This window comes from Erpetoichthys calabaricus, chromosome 5, assembly GCF_900747795.2.
Source record: "Erpetoichthys calabaricus chromosome 5, fErpCal1.3, whole genome shotgun sequence".
Classification (NCBI taxonomy): domain Eukaryota; kingdom Metazoa; phylum Chordata; class Cladistia; order Polypteriformes; family Polypteridae; genus Erpetoichthys; species Erpetoichthys calabaricus.
Genome location: NC_041398.2, coordinates 7,586,625 through 7,612,334, shown reverse-complemented (window position 1 = coordinate 7,612,334; position 25,710 = coordinate 7,586,625). Strand labels below are relative to the sequence as shown.

Below are 25,710 nucleotides of genomic sequence, written 5' to 3'. Positions count from 1 at the left end.
AACCATTATCACGTCCTTAGTCATCGAGTGTCCAACAGATTGCAGCAATGTCCAATAAACAGAGGAAACAAAAGCACAAAAAACTGATGGCTGCAAGGCCTAGCATGTCTGATGAACAAAAGGAGCACAAAGTAAGAGGGACGTAAGAGCGAGTATGTCGGGTGAACAGAAATTCATAAATTTGCGACATGATCAGAACAGATGGACTTACTACTGTACCAGTAGCCTGTTTTAATGAGCGGCTGTTTCACTCTCCTATGAAGAGATGTATTGTGAACAGTAGGGGGCACTCCAGCTCCACAAACACCCAACACAAACAGGCATGGACACAGGCTAAAAGGCAAAGTCTTTTACTGTGGGAAAACTCTTCTTTTATAAGGGTTTCCCACGACAACAGCCACAAGTACACTAAGATCAATACTCTCTCTTTCTGTCTCTCACTGCCTCCTCCATTCATTTTCCAAGATTTGTCCTCCTTCCTCCCAACTATGGCCCCCTGATGCAAGTTAGGCAGTCCCTTTAACTTTAGCTGTCCCAGAAGTGGTATGTCAGCAATTCCATGTCAGGCAGAAACCCCATGATGTAGGGATTCTCCAGTCATACACTTCTCCAAGGTGGCCCCCATGGGTCCCAACAGGGCTGTCCACTGGGAATACAATTCCCAGCATGCCCTGCAGGCACTCATGTGGGAATTTGAGCCTGGGCTCACTGCTATCTAGTGTCCTGGGGAGATAAAGCCCTGTGCAATCTGTCTCCCCCTGTCCTTCCATCTTAAGTGTGTCCTGTCAGGGTAAAGACGTTTGCTATCCTTCACAATATTAAGAACTCTGAATAAAAGCAGCTGCTTACTGTAAGAGTGTGATATCACTCAGCTAGTCATTGTGAACAGCACTATAAAAATTACTAATAGAGAAAATAGATAAATCTTAATGGAAGGCCTTCTTCATGGATCTCACTGTTTTTGTTCTTGTCACTCTATTCCTCATAATGGACTTTAACAATGAACACAACATGTCCTGACGCTGTACCTGATGGAGTCAAAGGCAGGACGTCCCACTGGCTGATCTTCTCCAGATGCTTTGTCAGACATGACAGCTCCTTTAGCAGGTCCTCATTAGAGAAATCAGCAGGGACAGTGAAGTTGAGCGAGTCTCCATCAGCAGGAAGGACACAGTGAGATGACAAAGTCTGCATCAGGAGAGAAGAGGGGACAAGAAGAAATAAAAAGTTTCATTAATAAGAAGGACCTCCTCTCAAGTGAGGATCAGCATGGTGAACAGAGAGTTTGGGTTTAGATAGTTTAGTCTTCATTAATTTATTGGTTATTTATGGGGGGATATTTCATTATAGTGGACCACAAGACGTCAGGTGCCTTGACTTTCAAAAAGATTTTCACGCAGGAGTCCATAAGAGGTCAGTCATCAGACTGTAGATAAGTGGACTGGGGGGGCAGCAGACAGGCAGGTGAAGAACTGACTTAGCAGACAAAAGGAGGCATTGGGCTCTTTAATGTACTGAGATAGATAGATAGATAGATAGATAGATAGATAGATAGATAGATAGATAGATAGATAGATAGATAGATAGATAGATAGATAGATAGATAGATAGATAGATAGATAGATAGATAGATAGATAGATAGATAGATAGATAGATAGATAGATAGATAGATAGATAGATAGAATCTTTATATAATTAGAGATTTATTCTTCACAAAGTAGTATTCCAAATACACAGACACTCTGTTGAGCCAAACAAGGCAATCCAAAGCAAACAAAGTTTCAAAACAGAATCCAAAGAGATTGTTTGAAAAATAAAAATAAAGCACAGGCTGAAAAATCCAGAAAATCTCAAAAGCATAAGACACAGTCAAAAAAACATAAAAACTTGACAAACTCGCAGAGCGCACTCATAATGAAACTGTGGGAGACCCTCAGGATTTATAGGGTGAAAGGGAAGCTCCTGGCAGTGATTGGCAGATGGTCCACCTCTTGGTGAGCCACACACAGAACACATGTAATGTAACACAGGCAGCTTATAAGCAGGATCAAATACAAAGAATTATGCAGATACTCAATAAAATCAACATTAACAGAAATAAATAAACAAAAAAGACATAAAACAAGACTTTGCACACCATGCCAGCTGAAAAATGTCATGGTCAGCAGATGAGCATAAAACCATAAACCGAAGTGAAGGTCAGTCTGTGAGGTTGGTTCTCCTTCACTTCTACTTCTTCATCTGTCACCTCTGTGTCTGGATTGGACTACACAGTGTTAAGTGACACATTGTGCCCACCTACTTTCTTTGAACTAAATACACAACCCAGTGGTCTGAACTGGCTGTGTTTAGTATTTTAGTGCACTAGATGGTGCTGATCTGTTTAATGTGAGTCTGCACTAAATACATTAGTTTGGATAAGTTTGGTCTGTCTGGGCACAGAAATGTGTGTGAAGAGTTCTGTCTCTGCTGGATGAGACCTTTCTCATAAATGATTCCTGACAGAACTGGGCATCAGAGAGTGTGCTACCTTGGACAGTCTGCCAGTTCATTATAGGGTCAGACCCGTACTAGCAATCACAATGAGACAATTTGGTATTTCTGCCATTTAAAGAAACTGAAATGTGAGGCTGTGGGGGAAGATTTGGAATAACAGGATGAAAGTGTGTGACTTATCAAAAAGACATTGGAGCCTTTTGTGTGCTCATCCCAGTTCTGTAATCTGCCCTGTAGAACACACTTGTGGGACCACATCAGGAATATTGTGTGTTAGAGAAATGAGAAAACAGCAGAAAAGAAAGTTGAGAAGAAGAAGAGACACCAGACTGGACTGTGGGCTTTGAGCTGTGAGGAAATGCTGAAGGATTTGAATGTCATCAGTTAAAGGACAGAGACATGAGGAGGTGACATGACAGAAGTGTTTAAAGATATGAAGGAGTTGGTGTCTTCTTTAGTCAGGTGGTGTCATTTAAAATGGAACTTACTAAGAACACATTTCATACAAATCTGCTTCCTTAAACAAACAACTGCATATTTACCTGCCTATCGGTAATAATAATAATAATAAAAAAAAAATAATAATAATAATAATAATAATAATAATAATAATAATAATAATAATAATAATAATAATAATTTATGTATTTTTTATTTATAGACACCTTTCAAGGCACACAAGGACACCTTTCAGAATACATTCATAGCAACACCCACAATGTAAAATTAATAAAATATTACAGTACAATAAAACTAGAATAAATACAATAATAAAATTAAATTTAACTTTTTCAACTATAATTCATATCAAACAGAATAAGCCATCTTAAAAAGATGTGTTTTATTACGAGATTTATAGATAGGAAGAGAGTTGATATTACAAATTGAAATTGAAATTACAAATATCTTCTGCAGAGAGTTCCAGAGTCGAGGGGCCACTTGGCTGAAATCTCTAAACCTCATGGTAGTCAGGTGAGCAGGAGGTGTAAAAAGATAAAGAGAGGAAGAAGATCTAAGGATACAAGAAGGAATGGAGATGTGGGGAAGATCAGAAAGATAAGGAGGTCCAAGATTATGGAGGGTCTTGTAAGTAATTAGCATAATCTTAAAATCAATGTGATATTTAATAGGGAGCCAGTGAGGCTGCTGAAGGACTGGAGTGATGTGTTCAAAGGAAGGTGTTCTGGTAATAATACGAGCTGCAGCATTCTGAACATGCTGAAGTTGTAAAGGAGTTCCTGAGGATGACCAGAGAGGACAGACTTACAATAATCAATACAAGATTCTGGACGATAAATTAGACTGGACTGCCAATACTGATTCTTTGTGCAAGAAAGGACAGAGCCGCCTGTACTTCCTTAGAAGACTGGCATCCTTCAACATCTGCAGTAAGATGCTGCAGATGTTCTATCAGATGGTTGTGGCGAGTGCCCTCTTCTACGCAGTGGTGTGCTGGGGAGGCAGCATTAAGAAGAAGGATGCATCACGCCTGGACAAACTGGTGAGGAAGGCAGGCTCTATTGTTGGCATAGAGCTGGACAGTCTGACATCCGTAGCAGAGCAACGGGCACTCAGCAGGCTCCTATCAATTATGGAGAATCCACTACATCCATTAAACAGTGTCATCTCCAGACAGAGGAGCAGTTTCAGCGACAGACTGCTGTCACTGTCCTGCTCCACTGACAGATTGAGGAGATCATTCCTCCCCCAAACTATGCGACTCTTCAATTCCACCAGAGGGGGTAAACGTTGAACATTATTCAAGTTATTGTCTGTTTTTTACCTGCATTTTTTATTACTCTTTAATTTAATATTTTTGCTGCTGGAATATGTGAATTTCCCCCTGGGATTAATAAAGTATCTATCTATCTATCTATCTATCTATCTATCTATCTATCTATCTATCTATCTATCTATCTATCTATCTATCTATCTATCTATCTATCTATCTATCTATCTATCTATCTATCTATCTATCTATCTATCTATCTATCTATCTATCTATCTAAGATGTGACCAGAGCATGAACGGGAATAGCAGTGCTGGTAGCTGAAAGAGATGAGCATAAACAGTTTATAATTACGTAGATGGAAATATGCAGACTGAGTTATAATATTAATATTAGCATAAAATTTTAAGGTGCTATCAAGAACGACACCTTAGCTATTAACATGGGAGGAAGAAGAGATTAGAGAATTATCAATAGTCAATGAAATATTATCACATTTGTCCAAAACAGATTTAGTTCCTACTAGAAGAACTTCTGTTCTATCACTATTTAATTTAATAAAATTAGTAGACAGCCATGATTTAACCTCTTGCAGACAGTCAAAGAGGAAAGAAGGTGGAAGAGTGGAATCAGGCTTAGTAGACAGATAGAGCTGGGGGTTGTCAGCATAACAGTGAAAGTGAATATCAAATTTCCTAAAGATACGACCAAGAGGCAGAAGATAAATAATAAAGAGAAGGGGACCCAAGACAGAGCCCTGGGGAACAACACTAACAACTGGGGAAACTTGGGATCTGAAATTTTTTAGTTGTACAAACTGTGTATGATCTGAGAGATAAGATTTGAATCAGGCATGTGGAGTGCCAATAATGCCAATCGATTTTAATCTCTCAAGGAGAATATCATGAGATTTTGTACCAAAGGCAGGGCTCAGATCAAGGAGCACAAGTGCGGTCAACAGCCCCGAGTCAGCGGCCATCAGCAGGTCATTGGTGATTTTAACCAGGGCTCTCTCCGTACTGTGAAATGGATGAAAGCCACACTGAAATTGTTCAAACAAATGATTGTCAGTAAGCTGAGAGTCAACCTGTACGGCAACAGTTTTCCAAGTGTTTTTTTAAAGGAAAGGTAAATTTGAGATTGAATCATAATTATTTAATTTGTAGGGATCCACACCAGATTTATTGAGAATTGGAGTTATCACAGCCAATTTAACAGATAAAGGAAGAAGACCAGAGATAAGGGAAGAATGTATGATGTTAGTTATTAGAGAGGAAAGAGAAATCAGTAGGAACTAGAGCCAGCTGACAGGTAGAGGGCTTAGAATTTCTAATAATATCAGATATTTCAACCATAGTTGGGAGTTTAAAAATAGTAAGAAAAGAAGAAGAAGGGGGATCATAAAATGTTCCATGTACAGAGTTTACAAGAGAAGTCAACTGCTGGTGGATATTTCCAATTTTCATATTAAAAAAGGTCATAGAAGAGTCACATTGATCAGTGAAGTAAAATTGAGGTGGGAGTTTATACGTAGACCATAGGATGCTATTTGATGACCAGAGATAAAGGCAGGAACTTTGAGAGTTTTGCATAAATTGTGGAAATGTTAGGCAAACGTGACATTGGGCTGAATGGCCTGTTCTTGCCATTTGTAAAAGCTCCTCAGATCCTTTGAATTTGACTATAAAGTTTCTCAGGTTCCACACACCCCAGTCTGATCACCCTGTGAAGTGTCACTCCCACCTGCAGGAAGTGGAGATGGTTCTTGGTCTCTGAAAGCTCCTTCAGTTCAGCTTCTCTCCTCTTCAGCTCCTCAATCTCCTTCTCTAGTTGCTCCATGACTCCTTCAGCTTTCTCCATTTCAATCTTTTCTTGTTCTCTGATCTTCTCATTCAGTTTCTTGTGAGCTTCCTCAATGCACCATATCAGAGCAGTGAAGCTCTTCTCATGTTCCTTCATCACTCTTTCCACAGAGATCTGGTTGGATAGGAGAAAAATATAAAATTGAGTCAGCAAATAAAAAAAAAACAGTCATAAAACACTTCTGTTGGTATTTTGATGTAGTGATGGATAATTTGATTTAGGATAAGGGCTGTAGCAGACCCTTGGTATTCTGGGTAGCAGTATCTCCTTAAGGCACCTGAAAGACGATATGGAATGTGAAGTCTTAATATGGAGTTCTGTATGATCTATGAGAGTCATTGGCAGGACAGCTCTATTGTCCTGTGAGGACTCTGGTAGTGTTACAGAGGTGTGTCTTTAAAAGAGCCTCTCCTGGTCATCCAGGGATTGAGAGTTGAGAAGTAACAAGAAGAAGAAGAAGAATTTGTATTGTGCAGAAAAGCTGATCTGTTGTAATTTAATTACATTAATTGCCCATCCATCCATTTTCCAACCCGCTAAATCCGAACACAGTGTCATGAGGGTCTGCTGGAGGCAATCCCAGCCAACACAGGGCACATGGCAGGAACCAATCCCGGGCAGGGTGCCAACCCACCACAGTACATTAATTGTTTCTTTGCTTATTAACCTTCACCCAACTGTATTCAATTGTAATCCTCAGAGTTGTGAGTCTTTATATATAAGGTTACTGCATTTCTATTTCGTTTATTTAAGTTTTCATTATTAATAATAATTGCCACTGTGACATTTATTTGTATGGCTCACCCGAGTGTCTTTGAGGTGAAGGTTAGTGTGCAGGTGGGTCACAGTCAGATGTAAGTGTGGGGTATGAGGTGCACACTGTCCAGGATCACCAACCCCAAAGCTGGAGGTGTTCAGCTGTTTTCAGAGACCTTGCAGAGCTGCACAGTGACTCTGATATCTTTGAGACAGTACGCAGGGATGAGGAGCCCTAAAAGTAGTCATAGTAAGGGATTCAGTTATTATGGGAATTGAGATGAAGTTTTGCTCCAAATACAGAGAGTCTCACATGCTGTGTTGGGTACTCAGATAGAAAACCTTTGTGGATAGCTGGATAGGCTCCTGGCCAGAGCAGTGCAGGATCCAAATGTCATCATCAAGCTTGTCTAGTTGTCATTGTACAATTGAAATATGGAGATCAGACTGCCAGTTCTACAGGGCAAAGAGTTGGGTGCAAAGCTAAGAAGCAAAACTGACAAAGTGGTGACCTCAGGATTTCCACCTGTGCTACAAACAGGTGGAAATCCTGAGATCACCAAGAAGGCTTAATGTACATCTGAAATCTTGGTGTCAGAAGAAGTTGGGATGGGTTATATTTCAACTGGATGGGCACTAATGTAAGTTTAATATAAATCACAAATAAATTAATGAAAGCAATTTTCAGGAAAAGACTGAGGAACACAGATCTAGGTGAGGAGTGCCAGTGAGCAGTCAGTGAGGGTTTAGATGGGGGATTTCATGTTTCACTAATGTGCATATCTTCATAATCTGGACTGGCAGTGAGAAGGACCTCCTCCATTTTCATAATGAATATAATTGTTTTCACCCCAACATAAAGCTGATGCTGAATTACTCAAAAACAGAAGTCAGCTTCCTTGACACCACCATTCAACTGAAAGACAACACCCTTGTAACTTCTGTTTTTCACAAACCGACAGACAGATGGACCTACCTGAAAAGTGATAGCTTCCACCCCAAGCATATAAGGTTCTCCATTATTTTCAGCCAAGCAATACGGTACAATCGTATTTACTCAGACCTGACAGACCGGGATCAACAACTGCTGGAGCTCAGACAAGATTTCATCAGACAAGGTTACACCCCCAAAACAACAGACACTCAAATAAGAAGAGCTACTGCCATACCCAGAGACAACCTTCTGGAATATAAAAACAAAGACAACAAGAACCGCATCCCCCTTGTTGTCACCTACAACCCACATCTTGAAACACTTCGAAAAATTATAAAAGAACTTCAGCCAATACTAAACAATGACCAAACACTGAAAAATGTATTTCTTGAACCTCCCCTCCTGGCATACAGACAACCACCAAACCTTCAACAACTAATTGTCCGAAGCTCCCTAAGTGAACCAACAGAAAATGGCACATCTCCATGCCTACAGAAAAGATGCAACACATGTGCCCACATCTATGATACAGACCGTATAGTTATACCACACTGCCGACTTGAACATCACATAAAGGGATCATTTTCCTGCAGATCATCTAATGTAGTCTACTAATTTTCTGCATGAAATGTCCTGACACTGCACTCTATGTGGGAGAAACTGGAGAAACACTCCGCCAGAGAATGAATTTACACAGGTGCCACATTAAACATGGCAACACAGATGTTCCTGTAGTGGCCCACTTCAACAGCAATGGACACTGTGAGAGGGACTTTAAAGTCCCAGTGCTTATGGGCAACTTCAAAACACAGCAAGAGAGAAAAGAATGGGAAGTTAAACTCATGCTAAAATTTAATACATTACAACATGGACTGAATAGAGACAAGAGTTTTATGGTCAGATATGAGGACTGTTTACATCTCTCAGAATGACAGACAGCCTGACTACAGACCCACACTGTACTGAAAGAACTCATTACAAACCTCAAAAGACTTTGTTGGACAGTTATCTTATCCAGAGATCTTGACCATACATTGTTCTTCTCTCTCTTGTTAAATTAACCTTAGCCTTAATGAATCTATTAATTTTTTACATTTAAAATTTCTCATTTAAAGATTTACCAATGTTGTTTCTTGTCCTAGAGTGTGTATATAAACACAGGGAACTCCAGTCTCTGTATTACATCTTGACTGAAGAAGGGGCCTGAGTTATCTCGAAAGCTGGCATATTGTAATCTTTTTAGTTCGCCAATAAAAGGGGTCATTATGCTTGGCTTTCCTCTATAATACAACAAGAAAAACATAAAAGTATAAACCAGTATGGAGGTCAGTTTGTCAGGAGGGCTCACGTTCAGTCACTTGTTCATCAATGACAGTCACTTCTGTGTCTTTATTGGACTGCACCACACTGAGGGACACATTGTGCTCTGCCCACTCTCTTTGACAAGAAGGACACATTCTAGTTGTCTGGTCCTGCAGTGTTAAGTACTATAAGACATTATGTGATGCTAGGCTATTAAATGTAAGTCTGACAGATAAATCAGATTGGAACAATTTTATCTGTCCAGGCTCAGAAATGTGTAAATAAATAGATAAATGGATCCTGGAAGAATTGGACATAAAACAGGATGCAACTCTAGACAGTCAGATATGTGGCAGTCAAATGTGTGGCCAGGTCACAAAGAAAATCCACACCAGAAATCATAATGGAACAATTTACAGTCACTGCCAATAAACCAAAATGACATGGAGGATGTGGGAGAAGTACTAGAATGGTGAACTACATATGGAAAACGAATGGTGACCTGGAAGGCAACATAAGTGACCACTGCACCACCTTACTGTGCTTTGTCATAAAATATTAATGCTTAAAAAAAAATACGTGGAGGTGCGCGTTATCAGCACTCAGTCCAACAGCCTAACACCTTCCCTTATGGAGTCCAATAAAGCTGCGACATATCAGAATGAACAGAGAAACTCCATTAGGGAATGTTGTGTCGACTGATCCAACTCTGAACATCAGTGCCAACCTTCATTATGAGTTATTGTTAGGGGAGTGAAGTCACCTGAAACCTGAGGACATGAGGGTCTTGTTGTCTGAATTCCTAATGACTAAAACATGAAATGCTGTCAGCAGTGAAACGCCATGAAGGACACAATAAACCATCTTCTCTCCTTCTCCATCTCCCTGTCCTCACACGTCATCACCACAAACTCTCACAGCCCTTTTACTTTTTTTCCTCTCTTTGATATGAAGTGTCGTCTTAATTCCACTCACCTTCATCTCCTCCACTGTCTTCCTCGTCTCCCTCAGTTTCTTCTCTTTCTCTTCAAGTCTCCTCCTAATTCCCCTCAGTGTCGCCCCCAGCTGTTTCTGTTTGGACACACAAGAGGACACATGGGGGTCTTATCAGAATTCTCTTCCTTTTTCTGAGCTCATGGTGTCATTTTGAATGATTAAATTTGTACAACACATTTGTTTCACATCCCATGACACAACTTACTGTTTCTGTCACACTTGTCTTCATATTGACACAGTAGGTGACACACAGATATTTAATTAAACAAATATGAATATCACACAAACATTCAAATAAAGGTTTAATGTAACAGTTCAATTCAAGATGAAGTTTGTGCTTGAAGAGAGCTACAAATAAAGGAGACAGGCTGAAGGCTCACTGATGTACAAGTCAGTCCTTGAGATTGAGAGGACATCACATCGACAACCAGGATATCAAAGCCTCACACATAAAAACTAAAGAAACCTGCAAACCCAGGAGACTTCGGATGACTAAGGACTGCAATTGTAGGACCAACAAGGCCATTGTGGAGTTGAGACTTGTGAGAACTTTATCAAGTGTTTGGTCATTTTATGGAGTCAAGTGAGATAACTGAGGCCGAGAAGATATGAGTGAGTCTGAGGAGTTCAGTAAAAAGTGAAATCTGAAGAGGAGTTTAATGAGCTCAAAGAAATCTGACAATAAATCAAAGGAGTCACAAACAGAAATACTTAAAGAAAACATTACAACTGAAGATCAGAGAAATAAATAATAACACAAGTGAAAGTTAACTAACTCAGAGTTCAAAAATGAAGAAGAGCAAACGAGTCACACACAGTGGGCTGCTTTATGACTTAGAGGGCATGTGGCTTGGCTATTTTACAGAGAGGCGCAGATGCAGTTGTCATTGTCAACGTCACAGTAAGTGACAAAAGTAAGAGCAGGATGGCAATTGTGTAAGAAAAGAGTGAAAATAGAGGAGAAGACACCCGGTGGTCTTATCAGAAGTGCTGTCTGTGACACAAGACACTCCTGGGAGGACTTGAGAGATCAGAGAGTTTAACATGAGGCTCACATTGGGTTTAAGATGGAGGGGCACAGGGCTAAGGGGCATCAGGGGGATTTTTACAGCAGGTGGCAGCTGCAACCATGACATGGGATCCACTGATGTTATGGGATGTCAAACAAGGAGGTCAGTCGTGGACTTTTAACAAGGAGTTTAAGAACTCATAATCAGAAACAGGCAGTGATATTAATAAAACTAAGGGATAAGCTGGGGTGGAAATTAATAGGAAAGTCAAAAAAGTAAAAAAATATATATATACTAATACAAAAAAAAATCATATACTTTAAAGAGAAATACATTAATATAATATGAACAAAAAATAACATCAAAATCAGAATAGTACATATATATAAATATCCATCCATCCATCCATTATCCAACCCGCTATATCCTAACTACAGGGTCACAGGGGTCTGCTGGAGCCAATCCCAGCCAACACAGGGCGCCAGGCAGGAAACAAACCCTAGGCAGGGAGCCAGCCCACCTCAGATATATATAAATATGAAATAGTAAAATAACATCAATACAGTGATGAATGAGCCAATGAATGAGAGTGACGTAACAAATCTTAAATTGTTTAAAGGAGTGAGTGTCTGGACATATAATCAGTTAGACAAGAAGCTGGAATAAAACTGCAGAAGAGAAAAAGAAATCAGAAATAATAAGAAGACGTGAGTCTGTGATGAAGAACACTGATGAAGGTGTGACAAATGGAGACCTGCGGGTATCGGGTGAGTCAGATTGGGCAGATCAGTCCACTCACTTCATGTCTATATTAGTGGTGAAGAAACATTTTTATTACGTCAACAGACTTCAAATATCAAACACTTTATAAAACACAGCAAACCCATATCAAGGACATAAAAACATATCCTTCAAGGCAATCAGCTTAATTTTCTAACAAAATAAAATAGAATTAAAAAATAAGAAGTGACGCGAACTAAACTCCTGTAGTAAGAGATAAACATCACAACCAACATAACAACAGGCAACGTGGAAAATGGAAAAGTGAAACAAGAACAAAAGAAAAAAGAGACAGAAAAGCAAATGAAAGAGAAAAACTTAATGAATGATGAGAAATGAATGGTGACAGGAGGACTCACCTTGTAATTTCACTAAAGCAGCACTTGAGGAAAACCTGAGAATAGAATCAGACTAGGGGACTGGAAAACAAAAACACAAGACTAATAAATTAAAAAGATTATAATAATAAGAGTAGGTCACAAAAGAGTGAAAGCCTCTAATGAGAGCGAAAGTGAACAGAACTAACATGAGCGTGAGTTTACAAAGGGCCAGGGTTAAAAGTCTTGACTACAGGGGATAAATCAAAATAAAATTGGCAGTACATTTTAAATAGGAGATTTAAATATGCGAGGTCATCAAAAAGAAAACAAATGAATGGCAGGAAATGAAACCTGACTAAGGCCAAGGGAGGCCAAGAACAGAAATGGATACAAAAAATTTAGAAATGTCAGTGTGTGTTGGTGGTGTAGAATTTCATTAATAACCAACTGCTTCAAATCTGTGAGGGTATAGAGATTTGACCAGAGAGCATTATGGGTATAGGCCTGACATTAGGAGTGGGCTACAGACCACCAAATACAGATAAGAGTGTCAAACAGGCATATCCAGCTTTAAATGGCTGAGGCCCCACTTACTGTACGTACCTGAACTTATCTGTACATTCACACCGAGTGCACATTAAGATCTCACGATTTCAGTCTTCTAAAGAGTCCAAGGATTAATAAAACAACAGAGGGAGGTCAAACTTCTAGCAGTGATCTGATCGGGCTACTCATATAAGAGATGCCCCTTCACTCTCAGGCCGACGAGTCGCCACTTTAGCCTGGCATAGTTGGTAGGGCTGACTGTTAGCTGTGCTTATTACGTCTCTGTTTGTTACTCATTTGTATAAAAGTGTAAGTAATATAATCATCATGAACTCTTACCAATCGCCCACTATTATCTTTCTCTTTTTGCTCCAGTATTTTTTTGTTCCACTTCTCCACTGCCAAGCTCTTTAGTAGCCCATGACTGAGACACCTGATATATTGGGAGCCTTGCAATTGAAGAGTTAAAGGACTGATTAGCCTGCCCAGCAGAGACGTGTACAGTAGAAGGACCACAAGGAGGTGGGTGGCCAGTAGGCTGAGGTCTTCAGACGTGTCTGACTTCTCTCAGTTCAAAATGGCCGCTGAACCTACAGAGGTTTATTTCCTCCAGATGTGCTGACAGTTGTTGTTTCTGATTTCCTCTTCTCTTTTGTTAGCTGGCCTTGTCTCGATGATGATATTAATGGAGGTGTCCTGTTTGATCCTTTTATGTTACCCAGTTGAAGTTGCTTTGTTTAGATAGATAGATAGATAGATAGATAGATAGATAGATAGATAGATAGATAGATAGATAGATAGATAGATAGATAGATAGATAGATAGATAGATAGATAGATAGATAGATAGATAGATAGATAGATAGATAGATAGATAGATAGATAGATAGATAGATAGATAGATAGATACTTTATTAATCCCAATGGGAAATTCACATTCTTCAGCAGCAGCATACTGATACAATAAATAATATTAAATTAAAGAATGATAATAATACAGGTGAAAAAAACAGACAATAACTATGTATTAATGTCTGTTTAAACTAATCTTTATTCTTATGTGTGTTCATTTTGTAATTTGAAATGTTTGTAATTGTATTTTAACTGTCAGCTTATCTCCAATGAGTCTGCAGCGATGAGGATAATACAAAAAACACTGCAAACTGAAAAAATATCTCCATGTTTTTAACTATTTGAAAAAATGCACATTTACAGAGGATATGATAGTAATGGTGGACTTTATTTCCAAATATTAACTGGGAAACCCTATGAAGCAGATACAGAGTTCATCAGTGTAATTCCGGACTATTTATTAATACAGAATGTTTAAACACCAAAGAGAGAAGAAGCCACCTGTCCACAGTATTGTGAAATAAACAGGACAGAATTCAGGAGTAGCGGTTGTCCATCTATTAGGATCAAGAGATCAGAAGGTGTGGACTGAAAGGTGTAAAGAAAACCCAAAAATGGGTCAATTCTAGTGAAACAAATGTGTCAAAGTCTAAAAAAGACCAACTGGTAGACAATCAAGGGGCAGGGTGTTAAGTTTTAAAGAAGGGCATATAAGGCAGGAAAAGTCTGCAAACATGGAAGCAATATGAAATTTTAAAAGAGCTGGACTGTGGATGAACAATGTCAGGTGTGGATCAGCCTGATGACATTTTGTTTTTCAACACTTTTCATTATGATGTCTTTTACCTCTGAGTGCTTCTGGAAATTAATAGTTGGTAGCAGGTCTACATAATAGTAGGTATTTTTTGTGTTTGTGCTGAGTCGCATTCTGTTTACATTGTCCCATTTACTATCGAGTGCGTGTGTGTGTGTAAATAAATGTTGTTCCCAGAAAACAAATGGGGAAGGACAATGCAGGGAGACCGTGATCCCGAGCCTGGAATCTCCTATTTCCACAATCATTACATCCGGGATATTTCTATTTTAAATGAAAGGAGTGAAGAACTGAGAAGGACAAGGAAATCAAAAAGAAAGGAGAGGCAGAGAGGAGAAAGGAGTCATTTTCACTTTCATCTTCCAAATCATCTCCTGCAACCACTGAGTAACTTTATTGTTTACTTTTTCATTTTCCTGAACTTCACTGCGACAGCCAGTGAGAAGAAACCCCGGGGTTCGGATTTCATTCTGCCACTGCTGAGGACTCACACGGTGAGATTGGTTTGTGTTTTTTTCAGGAAGAAGCAAAATATTTCAGACAGTATTCATTTAATTCGGGATTTTAATAACTCTGGACTCATATATCACACCCATTTCAATTGCCATTTGTTTTGATCTGTGTTTGTGTTTTGTATTCTGTGTGTATTCATTTATTGTTTAGGGGCAAGGGAGGGCTTTAAATTTTCTTTTATAACTGTAACTTCGTGGGCTCGGGGTAAATAGGTTATGTATATAATTTTTCAGTGGTGTCTTTGGGATAGAGGGAATTTTGTCTATATATATAAAGGAGAGTTGAGATCCGTGTGGCTATGTTTGTGTGTTTGTGGAGGGACGGAGAGTTAAGGCGGGTGTTGGAGTCACGTGATCATCTCCCCTCCCACTCACCTCATTTCATTCACTTGATTTCGCTCCGAGCTGAGCTCCACAGCTGACGCAGTTAGTCCTTTCTCCTTTACTGATTTACTGTTTAGTAGACGCGGTACTTACTGAATTGTATTTTTTCCTTTAGTGTTTCTTAGTGTTTAGTAGACGCGGTGTGCCGGTGTTCCGGTTTAGTGTTACTGTCTACTTCGTTTTTGTATTTTAGTGTTTAATAATAAATAGGCCTAATAATAATTCATTACATTTATATAGCGCTTTTGTCAGTACTCAAAGCGCTAAAATAGTGAGTGATACTTAGCTGATAGCAGTGTAGAAGCAGCACAGCACAACGCAGCCAGTAGGACAGGCGGGTGTGGTAGCGTAGGTGAGCGGCGATAGCAAGCAGCAGGAGGAGGAAGCAGGAGTTGGATGTTCCAATACACAGCTATAAACAGTAACGCTTGGTAATTTCAGATTAGTATGATCATCAGATCAGTTCCGGGTCGTAGGGTACTGTAAGATGAAACGGGAGCAGATCAGCATAGCGAATATAATCACAGAGACAGATCATCCCGAGGTGTTAGATCGCCAGGTACAAAGAAATGTTCGTAGGTCTCCTCCCGTGATCCACAGACTCAGCTGTTCCCAGTAAAGTGGGAACAATAAAAGAAATAAAACAAGCGTAAGAAAGTGCAGAATTAAGGCGAATTTTGCGAAAAGTGTTGTTAACAGGGAGGAGCAGCAACAACAAGCGTGCGCCAGCGTCCCCTCACCTGCTATAATAAAGCAGTTAAAGTAAAAGTCTACTAAACTTCTTTATTTTATCTCATTTAGTGTTCTTCCCGGCGGTGTTGCCGTTTTTTAGTGTTAGTGTCTACTTAGTGTTTGTGTTTAGTGTAATGGAAGGAGTGATCTTACCACTGTCAGATTTTGCAATGAATCAGCTGGTAAATAATGATTATTTATCAACAGATCACATGAGCAAATTCAACAAAATATTAGCTGCGCATACAATTTTCCAACCTCAAGAGGTTTTGCTAATGTGGAGTCCTGACATACCTATAATGCCCATTCCACAAAATGCAAAACACATTCAAATATTACCTTCTGCAGCTACTGAACGAGTGACTCACTGGGTGTGTACCTATTAGATAGATAGATAGATAGATAGATAGATAGATAGATAGATAGATAGATAGATAGATAGATAGATAGATAGATAGATAGATAGATAGATAGATAGATAGATAGATAGATAGATAGATAGATACTTTATTAATCCCAAGGGGAAATTCACATACTACAGCAGCACCTTACTTATACAAAAAACAATATTAAATAAAAGATTGATAATAATGCAGGAAAAAAACAGACAATAACTTTATATAATGTTAACGTTTACCCCCCCCCCCCCCCCCCCCCCCCCCCCCCCCCCCCCCTCCGGGTGGAACTGAAGAATCGCATAGTTTGGGGGAGGAACGATTTTCTCAGTCTGTCAGTGGAGCAGGACAGTGATAGCAGTCTGTCGCTGAAGCTGCTCCTCTGTCTGGAGATGACACCGTTTAGTGGATGTAGTGGATTTTCCATAATTGATAGGAGCCTGCTGAGCGCCCGTCGCTCTGACACAGATGTCAAACTGTCTAGCTCCATGCCAACAATAGAGCCTGCCTTCCTCACCAGTTTGTCTTTCTTCTTAATGCTGCCTCCCCAGCACACCACCGCGTAAAAGAGGGCGCTCGCCACAACCGTCTGATAGAACATCTGCAGCATCTTATTGCAGATGTTGAAGGACACCAGCCTTCTAAGGAAGTATAGCCGGCTCTGTCCTTTCTTACACAGAGCATCAGTATTGGCAGTCCAGTCTAATTTATCATCCAGCTGCACTACACAGGTATTTATAGGTCTGCACCATCTGCACACAGTCACCTCTGATGGGTCTGGGCCTCCTAAAATCCACCACCAGCTCCTTGGTTTTGCTGGAGTTCAGGTGTAGGTGGTTTGAGTCGCACCATTTAACAAAGTCCTTGATTAGGTCCCTATACTCCTCCTCCTGCCCACTCCTGATGCAGCCCACGATAGCAGTGTCATCAGCGAACTTTTGCATGTGGCAGGACTCCGAGATGTGTTGGAAGTCCGATGTATATAGACTGAACAGGTTCGGAGAAAGTACAGTCCCTTGTGGTGCTCCTGTGTTGCTGACCACAATGTCAGACCTGCAGTTCCCAAGACGCACATACTGAGGTCTGTCTTTAAGATAGTCCACGATCCATGCCACCAGGTATGAATCTACTCCCATCTCTGTCAGCTTGTCCCTAAGGAGCAGAGGTTGGATTGTGTTGAAGGCGCTAGAGAAGTCTAGAAACATAATTCTTACAGCACCACTGCCTCTGTCCAAGTGAGAGAGGGATCGATGTAGCATGTAGCATCCTCCGCTCCCAGCTTCTCCTGATATGCAAACTGCAGAGGGTCGAGGGTGTGTTGAACCTGTGGCCTCAGGTGGTGAAGCAGCAGCCTCTCCATGGTCTTCATCACATGTGATGTCAGAGCAACAGGCCGGAAGTCATTCAGCTCACTAGGACGTGATACCTTCGGGACTGGGGTGATGCAAGATGTTTTCCAAAGCCTTTGGGACTCTCCCCTGTTCCAGGCTCAGGTTGAAGATGCGCTGTAGAGGACCCCCCAGCTCCGATGCACAGACCTTCAGCAGTCGTGGCGATACTCCATCTGGACCCGCTGCTTTGCTGGCATGAAGTCTCCTCAGCCCTCTGCTCACTTGCGCTGTTGTAATTATGGGTGGGGATGTCTCTCCTATGCTGGTATCAGCAGAAGGATGTGTGGAGAGTGCAGTACTCCGAGGTGAGAGTGAGAGTGGGTTAGGGTGGTCAAACCTGTTAAAGAAGTTGTTCATTTGGTTTGCTCTTTTCACGTCTCTCTCGATGGTGGTACCCCGCTTCGAGCTGCAGCCAGTGATGATCTTCATCCCATCCCACATTTCCTTCATGCTATTATTCTGCAACTTCTGCTCCAGCTTTCTCCTGTACTGCTCCTTCGCCGCCCTGATCTGGACTCGGAGTTCCTTCTGCACGCGCTTGAGCTCATGCTGATCACCGTCTTTAAAAGCCCTTTTCTTCTGGTTCAAAAGGCCCTTGATGTCACTTGTAATCCATGGCTTGTTGTTAGCATAGCAGCGTACAGTTCTTACTGGAACTACAATGTCCATACAGATGTAGTCAGTAGTGCAGTAAACAACCTCCTCAATGTTCTCACTATGTGATCCCTGCAGGATATCCCAGTCTGTAGTTCCAAAACATTGTCTCAGAGCATTCTCAGCCTCCGGGGTCCACTTCCTGAATGATCGTGTGGTTGCAGGTAGGACCCTCACTTCTGGTTTGTAGTGAGGCTGAAGCAGATCCAGGTTATGATCTGCTTTCCCAAGCGCAGGCAGCAGGGTGGCGCTGTATGCGTCTTTAACGTTTGCATACAGTAAATCAATAGTCTTATTTCCCCGGGTGTTACAGTCCACATACTGGGAGAAGGCAGGTAATGTTTTGTCCAGCGTCACATGGTTAAAGTCTCCAGCGATTAGCACAAGCTCCTCAGGGTGCTGCGTTTGTAACTTAGCAACAGCAGAATGGATGATCTCACTCGCTGTCTCCACGTCCGCCCGAGGAGGAATGTATACAATAACAACAATAACATGTCCAAACTCTCTGGGCAAGTAATAGGGACGCAGACTTACGGCCAACAGTTTGATGTCCCTGCAGCAAGTGGAGATTTTGACGTTAACATGTCCAGAGTTACACCACCTTGTGTTCACATAGGGAGCAAGTCTTCCTCCTTTGTGCTTCCCTTAGGTACTTGCATCTCTGTCCGCTCTAACTGTGCTAAACCCGGGTAGTTCCACGTTAGCATCTGGGATGGTGTTAGTTAGCCACGTTTCGCAAAATCACAACAAACTGCATTCTCTGTAGGTTCTGACCATATTATGATGGTGCTGTAATTCATGTCTATGACAGTTTAAATAAACGCTGATAAAAAATGCAACCTCACCGAAGAGCAGCTTCGTTTCCTTCGTGCTTTGTTTCCTTACAAACCTCCCATAGTTTATGAAGACGCACAGCAACAATTAAATCATACAGATTCTGGTGTATTCTCAATTGCATTTGCTGTGTGTATTTCTTTAGGTATTGACCCAAGTGATCAAGTTTTTACTATTTCTTCAATGCGAAACCACTTACAAATAATTTTTGTTACTCGACAATTGCTTCCATTCCCTGTCGAAAGTAGCCGACGGACGACACCAGTTACAAGTATTCAGTGCGTTCAAAGACCTGTACGAAGTACGGCGACTAACACAGTCACTCATAAAAGGGGAGAGGACTCGGTGCAGGAAATGGGGATTGAAACTACCTTGGAAGACATGCAATCAACGAGGCGATTAAACGGATCTGAAGAGACGTCTTCTAGGTTGGAAAAAAAGCGCTTGGCTGCCAAAACCATATATACACACACACACACACATATACAGCATACATACACATATACATCTATACTAATAAAACTGAAATAAAACAAAACTCTCTCTGACTCACTCATCACTAACTCTCCAACTTCCCGTGTAGGTAGAAGGCTGAAATTTGGCAGGCTCATTCCTTACAGCTTACTTACAAAAGTTAAGCAGGTTTCCTTTTGAAATTCTACATGTAACGGTCATAACGGTCGACAACGTCCGCAATGTTAAACTTTCTTATTTATGGCCCCATCTTCACGAAATTTGGTAGGCAGCTTCCCTGCACTAACCGAAACTGATGTACATACTTATTTCGGTAGTATGACACCATTGTCGGCCGCCATATTGAACTTTCCAATGGTCTTTGTTACTTAATTGGCCCATCTTCAAGAAATTTGGTATGCGTGTTCCCAACGTTAACTGAATCCTACTTACGTACATATATTCGTCCATAGCCTGCAGTTCGGTCCACACTCTGAATCCTCCAGGCACTCCTGAGCATAATCTAATTTTGAAGGTTGGGGCACCAATAATGTTACTGAGAAACTTACAGCCACCAAAACTGTATAATGGCACGAGACTTCAGGTCACATGCCTGCAAAAGAACCTAATTGAGGCAACTATTTTTACTGGCAGTGGCTCAGCGGAGAGAGTTTTTATTCCTCGCATCCCCGTTATACCCTCTGATCTCCCATTTCAATTCAAACACCTCTAATTTCCAGTAAGGCTCTGCTTCGCAATGACAATTAATAAGTCTCAGGGACAGACCCTACAAAAGGTTGGCATTGATTTGAGGCAAGATTGCTTTTCACATGGCCAACTATACGTTGCATGCTCAAGAGTAAGCTCAGCGCACAGCTTGGTCATAATACAACCGGAGGGGCGAACTGACAACGTGGTATACAAAGAGATCCTTAACAAATAATTATTGGTACATTTTCCCTCAGTTTATTATTTAAAATTTTAAACAGCACTTCACCGCTGCAAAGAGCGGGTATTTTGCTAGTATATATATATATATATATATATATATATATATATATATATATATATATATATATATATATATATATATAAATATATATATATATATATATGTGTGTATATATATATATATATATATATATATAAATATATATATATATATATATGTGTGTATATATATATATATATATATATATATATATATATATATATATATATATATATATATAAATATGTGCATATATATATATATATATATATATATATATATATATATATATATATATATATATATATATATAATATTGAGTATTTGTCTGTGCTTGTATATATGTATTCGTTCACTTTCAATATATCTGCCCTTGATTTTACATCAATAGTTTGCATTGCCTGTTATTTCGTTGCTTGGGGAAAAAGGACTGTTAGTAAGGAGTATGGCTTGTTATTTTCTGTAGAATCCTCAAGTTAGCCAAGTTAATAGTGTTGGTTGTGTAGTTGCCGGTCTGGGTAAAGGGGTCGGCCTTTACAAGTTAAGGGTTCAATTTCAATTACAAAAAGCATTGGTGATAATGGACATCTCTGTCTGGTTCAACATTCTAAAGTGAAGAGTCAAAATGGATCTTATTTATAGAAACCAAGACTTCTGAACTGCTGTACAGTAACTTAATCCATGCACAAACATTGAATCCAAATCCAAATTTGCACAATTCAGTACACAAATATCTTCATTGAACTCCATCAAAAGCTCCTTCCTCAGTCAAACACGACAGAATCTTTAGAAGCTCATACACTTTAGGGTAAATATATTAAATTAAATTACTGGTGAAAATTTAAAACCAGATGTTTATCTTTGAGGCATCTCAGGAATTGACCGAAATTAACAAACAGTTAAAATATAGATGACATAAAGAGACCAGGAGTGAAAATCAGATTCTCCACCATGAATTAGTTAAGTGATTCAAATAAATTTAATAAACAGAAGAACAGCTCATAAATGCCACAACTCTTTAAAATGTTGCTTGCTAAATGTTTTCTTTCCTGGAGCAAAGAGCAGAGAGCAGACTCAAATGGCCTGGCTTGTCAAATTAGAATCCTTTGACTTCATAAATAAAGAAACGTCAGTCAATCAAGAGGCCTTGGAGCAGTTTATGTGAGGAGCTACACAGGACTTCAAAATATGTGGGTGACTCTTCTGAGGTGCTGATATTCAAGTGAAACAGAAGTAAGACAAAGCAGCACATGCAGCTGAGCAGAGGAGAGCAGCCATGGGCATCCCAGGACTTCAGGACAAGGACAACTGTGACAGACTCAGAGAGTTAAACCTGTTTAGTGTGAGCAGAGGAGACAGAGTGGGGACCTCATCACGGTATTTAAAATCCTCAAAGGCATCGATAAAACAGATCATCAACACTCTTTAGGCTTAAGGGTGAATCACACATTCGAGGACATCACTGGAAATTAAAGGGACATACATTAAAAACTGAACCCAGGAATCTCTTATGTGCACAAAGAGTTGTGGGACTTTGGAACAAACTACTGAGACATGGAGTTGCAGCAGAAACATTGGCAACGTTAAAGTAGAATGTGGAGGAGATTTTGGGACAGCATAATTAATAGCAAAACAAAAGGGCTTGATGATCTCCACTTTTTTGCCAAACTTCTTATGTTCTACTAATAATTTTAAGATTCCCTGGGCCATATTTCCTAAACACAACTGAATTTGCTGGCCTTTTATCTAACCTCACTATATGATGATCATGTAGTGTAGATGGTGAGTTTTAATCTTCATATAAATGTAGGAATACACACATTTAACGAATATTTGCAGAACTGATAAACTTTGTGGGGTTCTTTCCAAACTGTTAAAGGTCAGAATTCATCTCACAATCATACGGTGTAATTATCAAGGAGTTGACTAAAAGAAATTATGTCTGATCACTAATTAGGTGCAGAATTACTTAATAACTTAATAACATGAGAACATTATTATTACTTTATTACAAAGCCACTTAAAAATCTATACATATTATGAGAATTTTAGATCTAATTCTAAACATCCTTATATTATTTCCCTTTTATCCGTCCATACTCAGTATAAACAACGGTTTCCACAATCTACTCTATCCATCCACAACAATAGCGAGGAATCCGTGTTCCTGGCGGAATTTTAGTCTTAGGCTTCTCTTCAAGTCTTCAATTGTTCATTGTGACCAGTCATCGACTGTGGTATTTGACTGTTTATTCGGTGCATACTTTGTTACTGACTGAAACTGCATTATGACATTACCATTTTACACCACCTCTTTCCTTCACTTCAATGTAACCCTCCTGATAAAATGAAAAGGCAAATACAGAGTAGCTGTGACCAACAGAAACGGTCTTGCTGGCCTACATACTCACGCCAACACACAGAAGCTAAAACATCAACATCACACCAGACCAACCAGCACAGGCAAGATACCTTAGAACAACAAAAACAATGTATGACAAATCACAGAGCGACATTATCCAAAGATCAGTGGAAACACGTTATGCACCTGGACAGTGAACAAAAAAACGAATCACACACATAACCTTTATGAAGAGCAGCGGCAAACTGCCTGACAACAAGAAACATTACGACAGAAAAACTACACGAATTCCATAACACTGACAACTCTAAACAAGATATTACCTTTATATTATGGTCTAAGCAATTCCCTTTTCATTTAGCATATTGTGTGACTGTCACCAAGTCACAATGACAAACATTTAATAACGTCAGAGTTTATTTGCCAGCCCTGTTTTTACCCTTGGCCAGTTGTACACTACATTTTCCAGAGTTATATTGAAAGTCGGGTTAGACATACAGCTACTTGCAGGTTACAAACGGGAATATTTTCGCTGACAATAACGTTTATGCAACAAATTGCGTTTTCCGACAATTCTTATAGACTTCGGTATACTACATGACCTGATGGCCACACTTCACACATATTTACTTACATGTGCCCTGCATTTCCCTTCTTATACAATATTTTCTATTCACCTTTTCATGTTATACTTTGTATTGTAAATATTCATGCTGTTGTAAGTGACTATAATAACATCCCATACTAATCATGTGACTGTTCTAATGTTGAGTCCTCTCACAAGTCACTACTTATTAAAATAATCTTCCTATTTACTGTAACATGTGATATTCTTCTCCATCATCATCATTTTATTAATGCTTTTATTCTTGCGAAATTATCGCAAGCACAATTTGCTAGTCAACATTAACTGACATGTGAGTGTAACGTGTCTCTTAGAGAGGCCTGAGGTACTCCAGACACAAGTGATCAGAACACAAAGAACCTCCGCTCAGTTTAATGAGAGCACTCCGCTCACTCGACTGTCCATGGATCACACTGTGTATCTCATCCTGGACTCTTTCATGTTTTCCACCCAGTCTCACCAGGACAGGCTCCAGCTCCCTGCTGTCCTATACAAGCAAATTGAGACTCCTCAACATGAAGGAATAGATTTCTCTGCCAAACTACATTTATGTATCACTTAACTTATGGTGTGTATTTAGGTTCCATTAAACACTAAAATCCACTTACCTTTTTTCCTTCTCTTTCAGTCTCCAGTTCGACCTTTTCATGACCATCATGTTCAGTCATTCCACACATCATGCAGATACACGTCTTGTCGGTTCTGCAAAACATCTCCAGACTCTTCTGATGTTTCTCACAGAGTTTCTCCTTCAGATTTCTGTCAGGATCAACCAGTTTGTGTCCCTTCCAGGCTGCTATTTCATAGTGAGGCTGCAGGTGAGTCTGACAGAAAGAGGCCAAGCAGGTTAGACAGGACTTCACCGCTCTGAACTTCTTCCCAGTACAGAAGTCACACTCCACGTCTCCAGGGCCGGCATAATTCTTAGATGAAGGAGAACTGTGTGCAGTCTTCTTTAATTTCTTGATGACTTCATTCAGCAGAGTGTTTCTCTTAAGTTCAGGCCTCAACATGAAGACATGTCTGCACTGAGGACAGCTGCACACTTGGCTCTGATCCCAGCAATCAGAGAGGCACTTCAGGCAGAAACTGTGACCACAATGCAGTGACACGGGGTCAGTCAGGGTGTGTAGACAAATCGAGCAGATGAACTCCTCCTGTGATACAAACAGCTGGGCTTCAGCCATCGTCAGTCTGAGAAGAGGCAGGCAGAGAGAATCAGTCAGAAAAAAAAGGAAGTGACTTGTGAAAAAATGAAAGTGAAAGTTTGTGGTCAGTGAGGAGGAGGAGGAGATTTAAAGAGAAACAGACAGAGAGAACATCTGAGGAGACACTGAGGGTGAACAGTTAATGTGAGACAGGAGCTCAGAGAGTGAAGACCACAAAGTGACAGAAGAGATGACCTGTCACAGGTGGGATGGTAAAGATTAATTTGTGTCAGTATTTCTTTTTTATTTATTACACACTGCAGTCCACTTTAGATAGACTCAGAGCATGGTGCACATTTATAAATGAAATAAAATTAAAATAAAAAACAACACATAAATCACCAAAAACAGGTTTGTAATGTGAGAGCCTGGCAGCCCTCAGCACACAAAGACAGTGAGCTGTTAAACTGAGGATTCATTCTACTCATGCTGGTGCTCTTTATTAATCAAAATGTCCATCCCATAGTAAGTTTCCTTCTCTAACTTATCAGAGTTGTAGGAATGTTGGGAGGAGAAGAACCAAATGTCAATCTACCAAATAATTCATAATCAGTTGTGCCTTTTTCAATGAGAGTAATTCATTTTATTATTCAGCAAAGCCCCCTCTTTATTTTCCTTATCTTTCTCTGTAGTTGAAGTTCCCAGCTGTTAGACTTCCATCAGGGCAAGTGAAGCCCCTCGTTTTAAGAAACAGAATAATCCATCCATCCATCCATCCATCCTCCTATCAATGTTTAAATGTGCATATACTGAGCAGGGCCATGGGGAAAC

General features: G+C 40.0%; 2 protein-coding genes across 10 annotated transcripts in view; one reads left to right on the top strand and one right to left on the bottom strand.

The window, feature by feature from the left end:
- The window catches only part of LOC114643026 (tripartite motif-containing protein 16-like), a 1,170,030-nt gene that overhangs the window by 8,735 nt on the left and 1,135,585 nt on the right, over window positions 1-25,710 (bottom strand). Inside the window, exon 4 of one of the 9 annotated variants that reach the window (XM_051927904.1) lies at window positions 1,029-1,188. The exons of the other annotated variants lie outside the window; for them this stretch is intronic. Within the exon in view, the coding sequence (XP_051783864.1) occupies window positions 1,029-1,188 (160 nt within the window). The remainder of the gene's footprint in view (window positions 1-1,028; window positions 1,189-25,710) is intronic. 9 annotated transcript variants of the gene reach the window in all.
- LOC114641537 (tripartite motif-containing protein 16-like) overlaps window positions 1-25,710 on the top strand; it is a 721,005-nt gene that overhangs the window by 338,420 nt on the left and 356,875 nt on the right. The window lies entirely within an intron of this gene.